The 12,587-nt window shown below is 40.4% G+C and overlaps 1 protein-coding gene across 1 annotated transcript in view; it reads right to left on the bottom strand.

Moving 5' to 3' along the window:
* Nucleotides 1-247: 247 nt before the first annotated feature.
* ubap2a (ubiquitin associated protein 2a) overlaps nt 248-12,587 on the bottom strand; it is a 144,298-nt gene continuing 131,958 nt past the window's right edge. The window contains exons 25-28 of the mRNA XM_080213840.1: nt 7,735-7,842; nt 6,579-6,640; nt 3,186-3,374; nt 248-1,132 (exon numbers count right to left, since the gene is read on the bottom strand). Of these exons, the coding sequence (XP_080069966.1) occupies nt 1,037-1,132; nt 3,186-3,374; nt 6,579-6,640; nt 7,735-7,842 (455 nt within the window). The 3' untranslated portion in view covers nt 248-1,036. The remainder of the gene's footprint in view (nt 1,133-3,185; nt 3,375-6,578; nt 6,641-7,734; nt 7,843-12,587) is intronic.

Genomic DNA, 12,587 nt, shown 5'->3' with positions numbered 1-12,587 from the left:
CCTTTCAGCTTCAAGTGGTCTTGCCCACTTCTTCTTGTACTTAACAAGGGATCTGTCAACTCAATTACAATTTCCATGTTCATAATTATAGCATTAATTTAAAATCAAATGCCTCACTATGTTTTTAAAAGAAAAATTTCATCTGATTCACTTTTGGCCTCTATATTTTAACTTGTGTCCTGATTGTAAATGTCAAAAAATGAACTACTGCAATCTAAAGTGAAATAAACTGCACCAGCAACAAAAATTTCAAACATGGTTTTATCGCTCAGAGCTTTTATTAGGTTGGGGTTAAAAGGAAATTAAACTAAAATATTCACCATATTGGCTCAGGTTAAGAATAGAATTGCTGAATGGGATGTTATATTGGAAGTGAAAATCTACAAAACTACCAGCTCTGGTGACCATAGGCAAGAAGGGAAGTATACCAAATAAATGTATATGTGTGACATACTGGAGGCTGTGCATTTTTAAATATTAAATAAATACCTTCAAAGATAAATACACAGTTTCAGGACAATGAATAAAAACAATTTTTGCTTATGAACAGTTTTCTTTGAAAATCATCCAAAGATTCAGGTGGAAAACTTAAAACTAAGACTGTCCAAGTTTGATCAATACAAAATTAATAGGATAGTCATAAAAAAAGTTATGCACAGGATCTGGATTTCTACAAAGTTTCCCCCCTTCTTCCTGGGGTTCTCCATAAACTAACTGAAAGCAAAACAAGGGGAACCCCATTTTCAATACTGCAAAACACTGTCCATTTATAAAGCCCACAGAGCTCAAACAAATATGCATTGTTACTGAGAGTTTATTAATCTTCCCCTATGAAGAAAGGCTTCAAGTGCAGAAACCACATCTAGGCTCTATTACATATACAAATACATACATAAATATATTACATACAACAGCAAATCAAAGCAGGCAACTGTCACATTTAAGGTACGTTAAGATTTTCTTCCCCCCCCAACATAGACATTTGGCCAACCAGTTTTCTTCTTCCTTTTACAAAAAGTAGGCAACAGCATTCAGTTTAATTCCCCCAGTATGGAGAGCTGCCATAGTTGGGTTTGTTAACCTGAGACTTCTGTGGTATGCTGCTCTGCTGATTGCGCTGTCCAGATCCGCCCTGCAAGTCAAAATGAACCAGTTAGAAAAATGTCCATATTAAAATAGGCAGTCAAAATGTGTTCAACTTCTTCAGCCAAGAATAACTTTCACTGTCATTTTCCCTCACCCAAAGACATTACATTCTGAGATGATCATTCCACAGCCAGTCATCCAAATAGCTTAACCAAGTAGGCATTTTTAAGGCAATACAAGCCCAGGAAGCAGGATTCATCAATCCATTTAAATAAAGAAAACAATTACATGCAACCCTATACTCTCTTAGTATCCATAATTTACAGATATGCCCAAGAATCTCAGCTAAGTTTCACCCTCCTAGCAGAGGGTCAACCAAAACAAACTTCAGCGTTCCAAATGCTATTACAACTGCATTTGACAATGCAACATAAACCAGGAACATGACCCTACATTGCAAGCTTGAGGCTAAAGGCTGAACATAAGATGGCCATGCATGCCAAATAGGGAATTAATAAATAAGGCTGAATTTATGAATGATGCAAAGGATTTGCAATAATTAGCGGATTGGCAATGCACAATACATTTGTAACATTGAGGTGTTTCGAGCAATTCATTTCTTTATAAAGAAATTAAAAATCAAAACCTAAGTGATACCAAGATTTTAAAATGCCCTTGCTGACAAAATATACAAGTTTTCCAAAGACTACTTTATTAATGAACAGATGTCTCTGCTCAGTTTAATATTCCGTTCTGCAAAATTTAGAATCAAGTGAGCAAAAAAATTGAGTTTAATTCATGGCAAAGTTAGTTTTTCAATGCAAGATGCAACACGAAGCTCTCTGAACTGAGAGAAACAGCCCACTTCAATCCAGATCTTCCTGTCTTTAATGTTTCTTGTTCCCTTGCCATTTTCAATATGCTAACTGCTGTTTAGGTACATGCTACCAGCAACTCTCAGATATGCAAGAAGAATGGTTGCTTTTTAAAAAGCATCACCAAGGAACATAAAAACAGGAGTAGGCTATCTAGTCCTGAGCTTGTTCCGCTATTCAATGGAATTCTTGGCTGATCTATGAACCAGAGAAGGGTGATGTGGTGGGTTTTGTCCATTTAGATTTTAAGAGAGCATTTGACAAAGTAGCATATAAAAGGCCGATTTCCAATAGAGGCCTACTGAATAAGAGAACATGGGACTTTAAAAAATGGCTTGAGGACAAAGAACAGCAATGGCTGATTTTCAGGCTGGAGAATGGTAGAAAGTGATGTTCCCAAAGATCAATATTAGGACCACTGCTTTTTTTGATATATGTACATGACTTGGATAATGAAGTAGAGTAAAATTTCAAAATGTTAACAATACCAAATTTGGAGGTGTAGCAAAGAGTGATGATATTATCAATTGCAAAAGGGCAGATAGGCTAGCACAGGGGCATCCAGATTGGGGTCCATAGAAGCCAGGGGGTTTATGGGGGCCTCCCAAAGGATCCATGGAAAGACAGACATTTGTAAAATTTGAAAAATGCTGCAGAGTTGCTTGTCCCGAAGCTGGCTTCTGAAAAGCTTCTGGATGAGTATGGACAGAGGGATGGGAAGAGAAGGTCTCAGAATGGAACCTGGAGTGTTGGGTCCAGAGTGGGCCTTCCAGCAGGAACAGACATGAAGGGTTGGGGTGTCAGTCTACAGATATGCTGGACTCTCCCATTATTAAGTGGATATTTGGAGTTTCTTTTTCTAGTCAGTTGTTAATCATCCATCACCATTCACACCCAGATGTGGCAAGACTGCAGAACTTTGATCTAAACCATAGATTGTGGGATCACTTAGCTGTCTACTGCATGCTGCTTCCAGTGTTTGACATGCAAGAAGTTTGTGTTGTAGATTTACCAGGTTGACATCTCATTTCTAGGTACACCTGCTGCCCTTGGAATGCTCTCCTGCACTGTTTGAACCAGGGTTGATCCCTTGGCTTGACTGTAATTGGGTTATGCCAGGCCACAATTATGGTTTTGGACTTTGTGTCCTTAAAGATACTAAGAATGATGCCCATTCTTGAAAATATTTCTCACTTTTTTCTTGTAAGCGTTCTTTGTATTTACCTGATTATCCTGTTGCAGATGATGATGCAGCATTTGGGAGTGAGGCTGCTGGTGAGTTGACACAATGTGTAAAAAAGGTGGAGCATACCCTGCAGCTGCACCAGGGTTTAGGGTACCTGTTCCTCCAAGTGCTGAAGGCAGATTGAATGGAGGTGGTGTACCAGCATGAAATCCCTGCTTATCAAAAGACTGCAGAAAAAGAGAGAAATTTTTAATTAAAACTGAAGGTTTCTGGCAGTTCAGAGCATCAGTAACATGAAATGTTAATTTTGAATATGGCAAACTTTCACATCATACATGCAATGAAACAAATGTGCAAAGTGTTTTGCATAGTTGTGATTAAGACTCAAATGAGTCATGATAATGACAGTGATTATCTCTACACTGCTGCTCAAGATGCTCCTCAGGCCAACTGCTTTTTCCTCCCATCTTTCAAGCAAAACACAAAACTCAGTACATACATACAATTACTAACCAGTCAATTCCAGAGTGCACAAAGAATACTTGCAAAACTATACAGAGCAAAATTACCATTTCATTTCTCAGGTGACTTCTTGCTGCAGCTGCTTGGGGTAGGATTGAAATCCAAATTATTGGCTGATAAATCCAAAGAGTCTGGCACAACTGAGACCTGTCTACAGAATTTGAAGATAACGGCCACAATTGTCCCATCCGCACCTGCCACTTTTTTTGGCAGGTCCAGCTGGAGACGCACGTCAGCAGCCTTGAATGGGGATTTGTGCAGGTGCGGGGAATGCATGCGCATCTCCCAGAGCCAGCGAGCAGGACCACACTGGAAACCAGCAGGAGCAAAGAACAAAGAAAATTACAGCACATGAACAGGCCCTTCGGCCCTCCAAGCCTGCAACGACCATGCTGCCCAACTGAACTCAAAACCCCTACCCTTCTGGGGAGCGTATCCCTCCATTCCCATCCTATTCATGTATTTGTCCAGACACCCCTTAAAACTCACTATCGTGTCTGCTTCCACTATTGCCCCAGCAGCGAGTTCCAGGCACCCACCACCTTGTGTAAAAAACTTGACTCGTATGCCTCCTTTAAACCTTGTCCCTCGCATCTTAAACTTATGCCCTCTAGTAATTGACTGTTCCACCCTGAGAAAAAGCAAGTGAGTTGGCAGGGAAGGCAAGTAAATAACTTAATTTAAAAAAAAAACTATTTTAAATATGTAGATTTGCTAATTATCAGGACCTTTCAGGTTCTGACCGAATCTTCCACCCTGCCAGGAGTACCTAATTCTGACGGGGTTTACAGTAGCTTCAGGGAACTGGCGCAAGACCCCACTGGAATGAAGTGGGTGAGTGGGGGGAGGGGGGAGGGGGGAGGGGAGAAGCAGGGGCCCCCAGATTGGGAGTTTGTGAGGGGTGGGGGGGGGGGGGGGTTTGCAGGCAGCAGGGGTTATGCCCCATCGGGGCAAAGTGCCCATGCCCGGGAGCACCTTACCACTGCCCACCAGGCATTGGGCAGTACCAAGCAGGCAGGGTGTGGTGTCCCACTGCCACTGCATTGGGATCAGTCTGGAATGGAGGGCAGTGATTGGGGCAGGCAGTCTGCCAGGGGGTGGTCTGCCATCTGCCTTCAGGAGGGTTCTGACCCAGGGGGAAGAGATCACCACTGCTGGGGGTGGGGCAGTGAGGGCTGGCCCAGGATTTGTTGTGGGGCTAGAAGGGCAGCACTGCAGGGATCCCAGGCTGGCCAGCTCACTTGCTGGCCAGCAAACAGGAGTTTGACAGTTTGGGGCCACTGCACATGCGCAGAGCTTCAGAACTCTCAAACTCCTGTGCTAATAAGCATCCCCCACCCCCCGGTTTTTAATGAGATTCACGACTGGGAATTCTGCAGTGCACAGAGTGCGGAAATTCAGGTGAGAAGCTGAACTGTTGTGATCTATAACAGTTTTCTCACCAATTCAGCACTTTTGGGAGAATCACCCCCAACATCTCAATTGTGCAATTTCCATTTATGAAAAGCAGATCGATCCCATCAAAGTGAGGTGACATTCTATGTCCCTGTTCTCCTGTAGCCTTTGTCATTGTATGGTCAACAATCTTCCAACACCACTCCAGCTGAGGCACTCGTTTGCTCCATTTATCTATCCGGTTATAGTCAGAATCAACCTCAATGGCTTCTCTACCTATTCCCACACTATTACTTCTGGTGGTTCCCATGAAGTGATCCTCGGTCCCCTTCTATTACTTATCAACATACTGCTATTAGCAACAGCACATTACTACACATGTTCTACTTTGTCATAACCTCTCTCAGCCCCTTCTATGCCTCTAAATTGTCAGACTGCATGGACAAGCAGAAATTTTTCCAAGTAGTGGAAAGACCAAAGCCATTGTATTCCACACTCACCATAAACTATTCCCTAGTTCCATTACCTCTGCTCGGCAATAGCAAAGTTAAATCAAATTGTTCGCAATCACAATGTCACATCTGACCCTAAGATGAGCTTCCAACACATTCACAGCCAAGGTCATCCATTTCCACTTTACAACATGGCTGGTCTTTGACCCCACTTGCTGCTGAAACCTCCAACTTAACAAAGTTTTTGACATTCCAATGCATAACTTGCTGGTCAGCCATGTTCTACACTCCATAAACTCATAGTCCCAAAATTGTGCTGCATATACTCTAAAGTGTACCTAGACCTGTTGACGTATCATTTCTGCTTTTTGTCTCCCAGTTCAAAAAAAAAGCATTTCCAACCTGCTGACCTGCAGCATTACTGGATGCCTCAGCCAAGTGGTTAAACTGGGAAGATGACATTTGAAACCCAGTTCAGTTATCCTAGTTTGATATCTTTAGTCCTCAACTGCTCAGTCTTTATTTGTTTATAGGTAATTGCTTTTTATTCTGTTACGAGTTTTATTTGTATCTCAAATATATAATTATACTAAGTGATTAAAAACTCAACAAAATTTGAATTATTATTGTCTCAAGTTTACACAAACCATAAATTTAGGGAGGCAGAAATTCTCCTTTCCCCTCTGCACCAAACTCCCATTCTCACCAAATTCTAAACTTCCTTCCTGCTCAGTTCATATTACAATCTGTGGTCAGGCATAATCCTAGACTTGTAATATATGCACACCCAAGTTGTAAAATAAGATCACGTTCCATATAAACGACCTTCGCCAGTGGCACAAATCTCTTCATAATGAACTAGTCAATTTTTCATGATAACCAACCATTCACTTCAATATAAAACACATATAGAGTGCAAAATTGACTCCAATCGTTGGTGAAGACCAATTTCACCCCCACTTTTTTCTTGAGGAAAATGAGCTGTGAACACCAATGAAGTGCTCAGCAAGAAATTGGGGAACTTCGGCACCACTAGCTTAAACTAAACCAGAAGTCATTCACCTGAGTCTTGTATACTGAGCCAGTCATGTCAGGAACGATGTTAGAGGAGTTCACAGAAATACCTGCAAGATAAATAGTTGTCACTGTGATAACTGAAGAATGCACTATTCACAGCAATCCTAAAAATATAGCAACACTGACACAAATTAATGCAATACAGTTCATCTTCCTATAGTTAAGTCAATTGCTGATAAAATACTGCCACTTCAATAAGATAGTTCTCTTCTCCCTAGACCATAGATAAGCAATTGGTTCTTAGGGCACTTTGCAAGTTTTAATTATATCCCTGCATTACATAGGAGTTTTCAATCTTGGTACACAAGTGCAGATTAAATGATACTCAAGACAATTTGGACATAGAATACAAATCAAGAGTTCCAATTTCAGTTAAGCTCCTTACTAAATAGTTATAACCAAGTTTAACCACTTTTCCAGGTGGTCAATTCCTTTGGAGAAGATGAATAGAATCTCATTACAGTTGAGAAGTTATTTATTTCCCCTGTATCCCTAATGAAGGAATCAGCTCTAAACACCATGGTCTATTTATAGGCATTGTAGAAGACTACCAGGCCCATCACAGCCTTTCTTGACACACGCAACAAGCCATCTATGCTGCAAAAAAATTTAAGTCTCACAATGTTCATGTCGATTTCAATTGTTTCAAACAATTTTGTCACTTCCAAATCACCACAGTCCAGCAATATCACCTGCATACCTTCAGGAGCCTTGGTTCATTCTTTACTTCCTTGGTCAATAGGTGCAGAAGTCAGCTAAACACCTCCTCCTTCCTGCCACTCCCGTCTGCATTTGGCTACCAGGACAAACAACGAGACAAACTATGCTATTTCTGGTCTATGCAGCACCATGCCACAACACAGTGCACTGTGCATTGGGATACAACAATCTACTTCAATAGTAAGCTTTCCATTTGTCTACACACGATGGAATGAGTTTTCTGACAAAACTATCAGAAAACAGCCCGTCAATCAATTGTTGTACATCACTTCTGGCTTGGAGTGCATTTCACCACCTAATGAACAATTCTCTAATTCGCAATTCTGTAACTACCCCCATTGATGTAGAGCATACCAAATAACATGGCATGCAGCAGTTAGAAGACTCACTATACTAAATGGCACTGATGCACAAGCCTTACCTTTCCCTGGTCCAGCTGCAGCTGATTTGGTTTGTGCTTGAGTAGACCCACTATAGGCACCTTTGCTGTAATCTCCAGCTCCACCCCCTTGGTTTAAATCCTCATAACCTGTCAATCAAGAACAAAGTTAGACTATAGAATCTCTTCCTTTCACTGTGCCTGTCTACAATTTTCTATCCTCCACTCCTGAAGGTGGCGCTGCAGGTACAAATCCATGGGAACTAGCTATCCTCCAAGCACCACACGAGCATCTTCATATCAGTCTGCTGAGGCTTGCTATGTAGGCCATTTAAATGCCTATGGCCAAGAAATCAAAAGCAAGTCTGTTTCAATGTGTACACATGTTCAGTACCACAGAATAGCCAATGAAACTCTTTTTACGGTTACACCTTAAAGCTTTTTGAGAATGTTTAAACACCTATTTCAAAGTATTATGAAACTGGAAGGTTTTAAAATTGAAAGCTTCAGCAAAACTGAACTTGATTTCCTGAAGGTACGTTATAAATATTAATTCCAACTTGCACAGCTGACAAGGGTAGACTAGACGATCAACATTTTGCCAAAGTTATCAACAAACTGAAACGGGGGCGGGGGGGTCAAACTTCCTTCTGCTCAAAGTTTCAAATTTTAGAATTTCAAAAAAATACTACCTGTCCACAGTGAGAGGTTTAAACACTGTTCAGAATCTAACCTCTTACCCAATAATCCATTAGTCTGACAACGTGCTATCAATTTTCAATGAACAAACTACATTCCGGTAATAGTCTGTAAACTTTCAACTGGGAGATTGAATTAAATAAGCAATGCTGTCAGAATTAAATGAAGAGAATTACATCACAGATGTTTCTATGTTAACATTTCTATGTTAATAGTTCCTTAATAGGCCCCATCTGCTGCAATCCAGTTCACTATGTTCTTGTATCCTTTTTCAAATGTTTATCTCTTTTAAATGGTATTATCCATTCCTCATTATGTCATGGTCTTAACTACTCAGCAAATGAGATCACTAAACCAGATCCTACAAAAAGTCAGGAATAAGTACAATACATGAAGTAGCAGATGAGAAAATACTATGCTGTCTATATTGCTGGTACCAAAACTTACAATTCAGCATCTACAAATCTATCCAGTTCTTCCTTAAATATTTTTCCCAGAGTCCACTACATTGGAGGGAGCAACAGGCCCACAATATTCATCCAATGGAATGATTATATATTAATGATTAGGACATGAACATGGGGGACACGATTGGGAAATTTGCAGACAAAGATTAGCTGAGTATTGGATAGTGTAGAGGATCTCCAGAATGATATAGATAGGTTGGTGGAGTGGTCAGTAAAGTGGCAGATGGATTTCAATACAGGATGAAGTCATGCATTTAGGGAAGTCAGAAAGTTATAGGGAATACAGAATAAATGGGAACATACTTAGAGGAGTAGATTGTGATGATACTGTGCCTTTAAGAAATTATTTTAATTCTGTTTCTCTGAGATGTTTCTAGCAGGCCTGGAAATTTTGTCAACACTGTGTCTATGACCATGTCCTTTATTGTTGCTGAAGCAGTATAATTGACATCACATGGTCAAGTGCAGTGTTCTGTGGTTTTAATGTCCCCTGGAATGCTGAGTGGAGCTTGATTAGACCTGACTGACAGCCTCATGACAGCTATGTTTCGCAGAGCATTTCAGGTTTAGTTTTGGTCTCAGAAGCAGAGAGAAATAGTAGTTCCCATCCCCACGCCCCTTCCCCCTCTATGGAGTCTGAAAACTGGAAACCACCAGAGATCAAGTTTATCTGTCTGAAGGCATTTTGAGGAAATATCCTTCTCTGCAAACTTATGGCTTGGATTTCTGTCCATAAGTATTAAAAAGCTGACAATCCAGCCTCACGGGAGCATACTCATTTGTGCACTCTGAAGAAGTGTGTACATCCATGGGGATGGTGTTTAACTTGGAACCACAGAGATAGCTAGCTGTTAGGAGTTATGCCAAGACTTGTAAAAGTTTTGCTAATTCTTTGTTATATTTTAACTGCATTCTTAAATAAACTTAGACAAAAGCTTCCTAATAGGTCACTTGTACCATACCTGGAGTGAAACACCTTATGTTCACCAATGCTAAAATCAAATGTAAACTTTGGGGTCTAGGCTAGCTTCAAAAAAATACTTGGGCTTTGGCTTGGGTTTTAACAAAATGAAGTGAGAGATTTTGGCGTACAAGTAAAGGCAGCAGCTCAATTAGATAAGATTGTACAGAAGGCATATCGAATGCTCACCTTCATGGGCACAGAAAGAGATTATAAAAGGATATAATGTTGCAATTGGATAAAACACTGGTGAGGCCAAAACTAGAGTATTGTGTGCAGCTCTGGTCACATTATAGGAAGGGCACAATTGCTATTGAGTATACAGAGGAGGTTTACAAAAATGTTGCCAGGATTAGAAAAGTGTAGCTATGAGGAAATTGGATAGGTTAGAGTTATTTTCTTTGGAACAAAGAAGGCTGAGAGGTGACTTGATTGAAGTATACAAAATTGAGGGGAAAGAGATAGAGTAGACAGGATAAATTGGCTTCCCTTGGTACAAAATTCTAAAACCAGGTTGGTAGTGGAAATAGAGACTTTAAACTCAAAGAGCACCTGGATCTGCACCTCAAATACTGTAAACTACAGGGAAATGGGCCGGGTGCAGGAAGGTGGGATTAGATAGGGCACCTGAGTGTTCTTGGGCTGGCACGGCCAAGATAGGCTCAATGGCCTCCTTTTATGCTGTAACTTTTCTATAGTTCTACAGAAAAATTGCAATAAAAAAGTTATTGCAGTAATCAAATGAAATGAAAACTTGCCTCTCATCTCCAACGCTATACTACTCTTCACAATCTTTTTTCTTGCATCTAAAAATATTTTCTGTACTCATTTAATTCTGGCCTCTTAAGCATTTGCTCCACCACTGGCAGCCTTGCCTTCATCTGCTTAGGCCCCAGGCAAATTTCTTCCCTGAACTTCTGATAGGCTTCCATGTTACTATACATAAGTCGTTCATTCATTCATGTTTTTCCCTCCTGTTGACATTGATGCTTGCTAGGATATGCTTAACCAGGCACCAGTGGCCATGCTTCATGAATGAACCTACACAATGAATGAGAAAAGGTACATTGAGGTACATCACTACCAAAACAGAGTATGCTCTTAAAGGATATCCATACCTTTTAGAAGGATTGGAGGCATTCTCTATTGGACAAAACATTAAATCAATCACCTGCCTGTCCTCAGCTAGATGTTAAAAACATGAAACTGAGAAGGAGCAGAGTTTTTCCTGATGTCTGATTCAACATTTAACCTACATCACAGAGACTGTTTTTTCTCTTTACACTTCCCCTAGTGACATCTGTTTCTCTAATTGCACCATTATCTTATTTTGGCTTTGCATTATTGTCTTTTCATCTCACCTGCCTTCCATCTCTGCACAGACCTTCCTGTTGTTCTCCCCACCACCATCACCTTCCAAACACTTTCCCTGCCTCAGTACTTGCTTAAATCTATTTCATGGCTAAGTTTTTTTCTAGTTCTGATGAAAGGCTATCAACGTGAAACATTAACTCTTTCTTTCTCTATTGATCTTGACAGATCCTGAGTATTTCTACTATTTTTGCTTCTGTTAGAGATGACCTGGTTATTAATTCCATTGCCATTGGTGGGACCAGATAGTAACCAGAAGTAGGAACATGGTCTCAATGTATCTGGTCTAGAAAAGTGGGGGAGAGGCAGGGTGGTGGGGAAAGATTAGCCGCAATGCTCCAAGCATGACAAAATTAACAAATTCATACTTTTACATCAACATGTTATATATGCAGTACATACCTGTCCCATATCCATGCTGTCCATAGCCACCTGCCTGTTGAAAAGCTGCTGAGGCCGTGTTCATATTCACTCCATGTTTAGCAGATGCTGGAGGCAACTATAAAAGAGTAGCTAAAATGTTAATCAGCTCAAGTTAGAAAACAAAATGAATGTCTTGTCAGCAATAATAAAAATAGGGAATGCTGGAAAAACTCAGCAGATCTGACAGCACATGGAGAAAGAACTAACACTAACTCTTTCTCTGTCCACAGATGTTACCAGACCCGAGTTATAGAATCATAGAAATCCTACACTGCAGGAGGCAGCTATTTGGCCCATCGAGTCTGCACCGACTACAATCCTACCCAGACCCTACCCCCATATCCACCTGCTAATCCCTCAAACCTACACATCTCAGGACTCTAAGGGGCAATTTTTAGCATGACCAATCAACCTAACCCACACATCTTTGGACTGTGGGAGGAATCCAGAACACTCAGAGGAAACCCACACAGACATGAGGAGAATGTGCAAACTCCACACAGACAGTGACCCAAGCCGGGAATCAAATCCAGGTCCCTGCAGCTGTGAAGCAGCAGTGCTAACAACTGTGCTACCGTGCCGCCCCACTGCTGCTTCATTATTATTATTAGAGTTCTTTAGGCCTTGTTTTTATTTCATCCACAGTATTTTGCTTTTTAGCTTAATAATACTACAAGTGTAAGGGAAAATGAGATATCCTTAGCATTACATTGAAAGTATTTTTCTGTATCAAAATGACTCAAGGTCCAGTGAGTCATTAAAGGAACATCCCAAATATTTCTTAATCACACTCTCCTGAAGCTACATTATTCACTTCAACTATATTAATTAATATCACAACCGTTTTATTCTTTAAAAATAGGTTAGAAGTAATAAAAAAGCTGAGCAGATTTTTTTTAAAGATGTCTTTCCTGTATCTGAACAGCTAAGGAATGATTTGCTTAGATCAATTGTCAATATTGTAAATATTGAGT

Source organism: Carcharhinus amblyrhynchos, chromosome 1, assembly GCF_965287045.1.
Source record: "Carcharhinus amblyrhynchos chromosome 1, sCarAmb.v2.hapA, whole genome shotgun sequence".
Taxonomy (NCBI): domain Eukaryota; kingdom Metazoa; phylum Chordata; class Chondrichthyes; order Carcharhiniformes; family Carcharhinidae; genus Carcharhinus; species Carcharhinus amblyrhynchos.
Note: the sequence above shows the minus strand (reverse complement) of the source record. Positions and strands in the feature narration are given on the sequence as shown.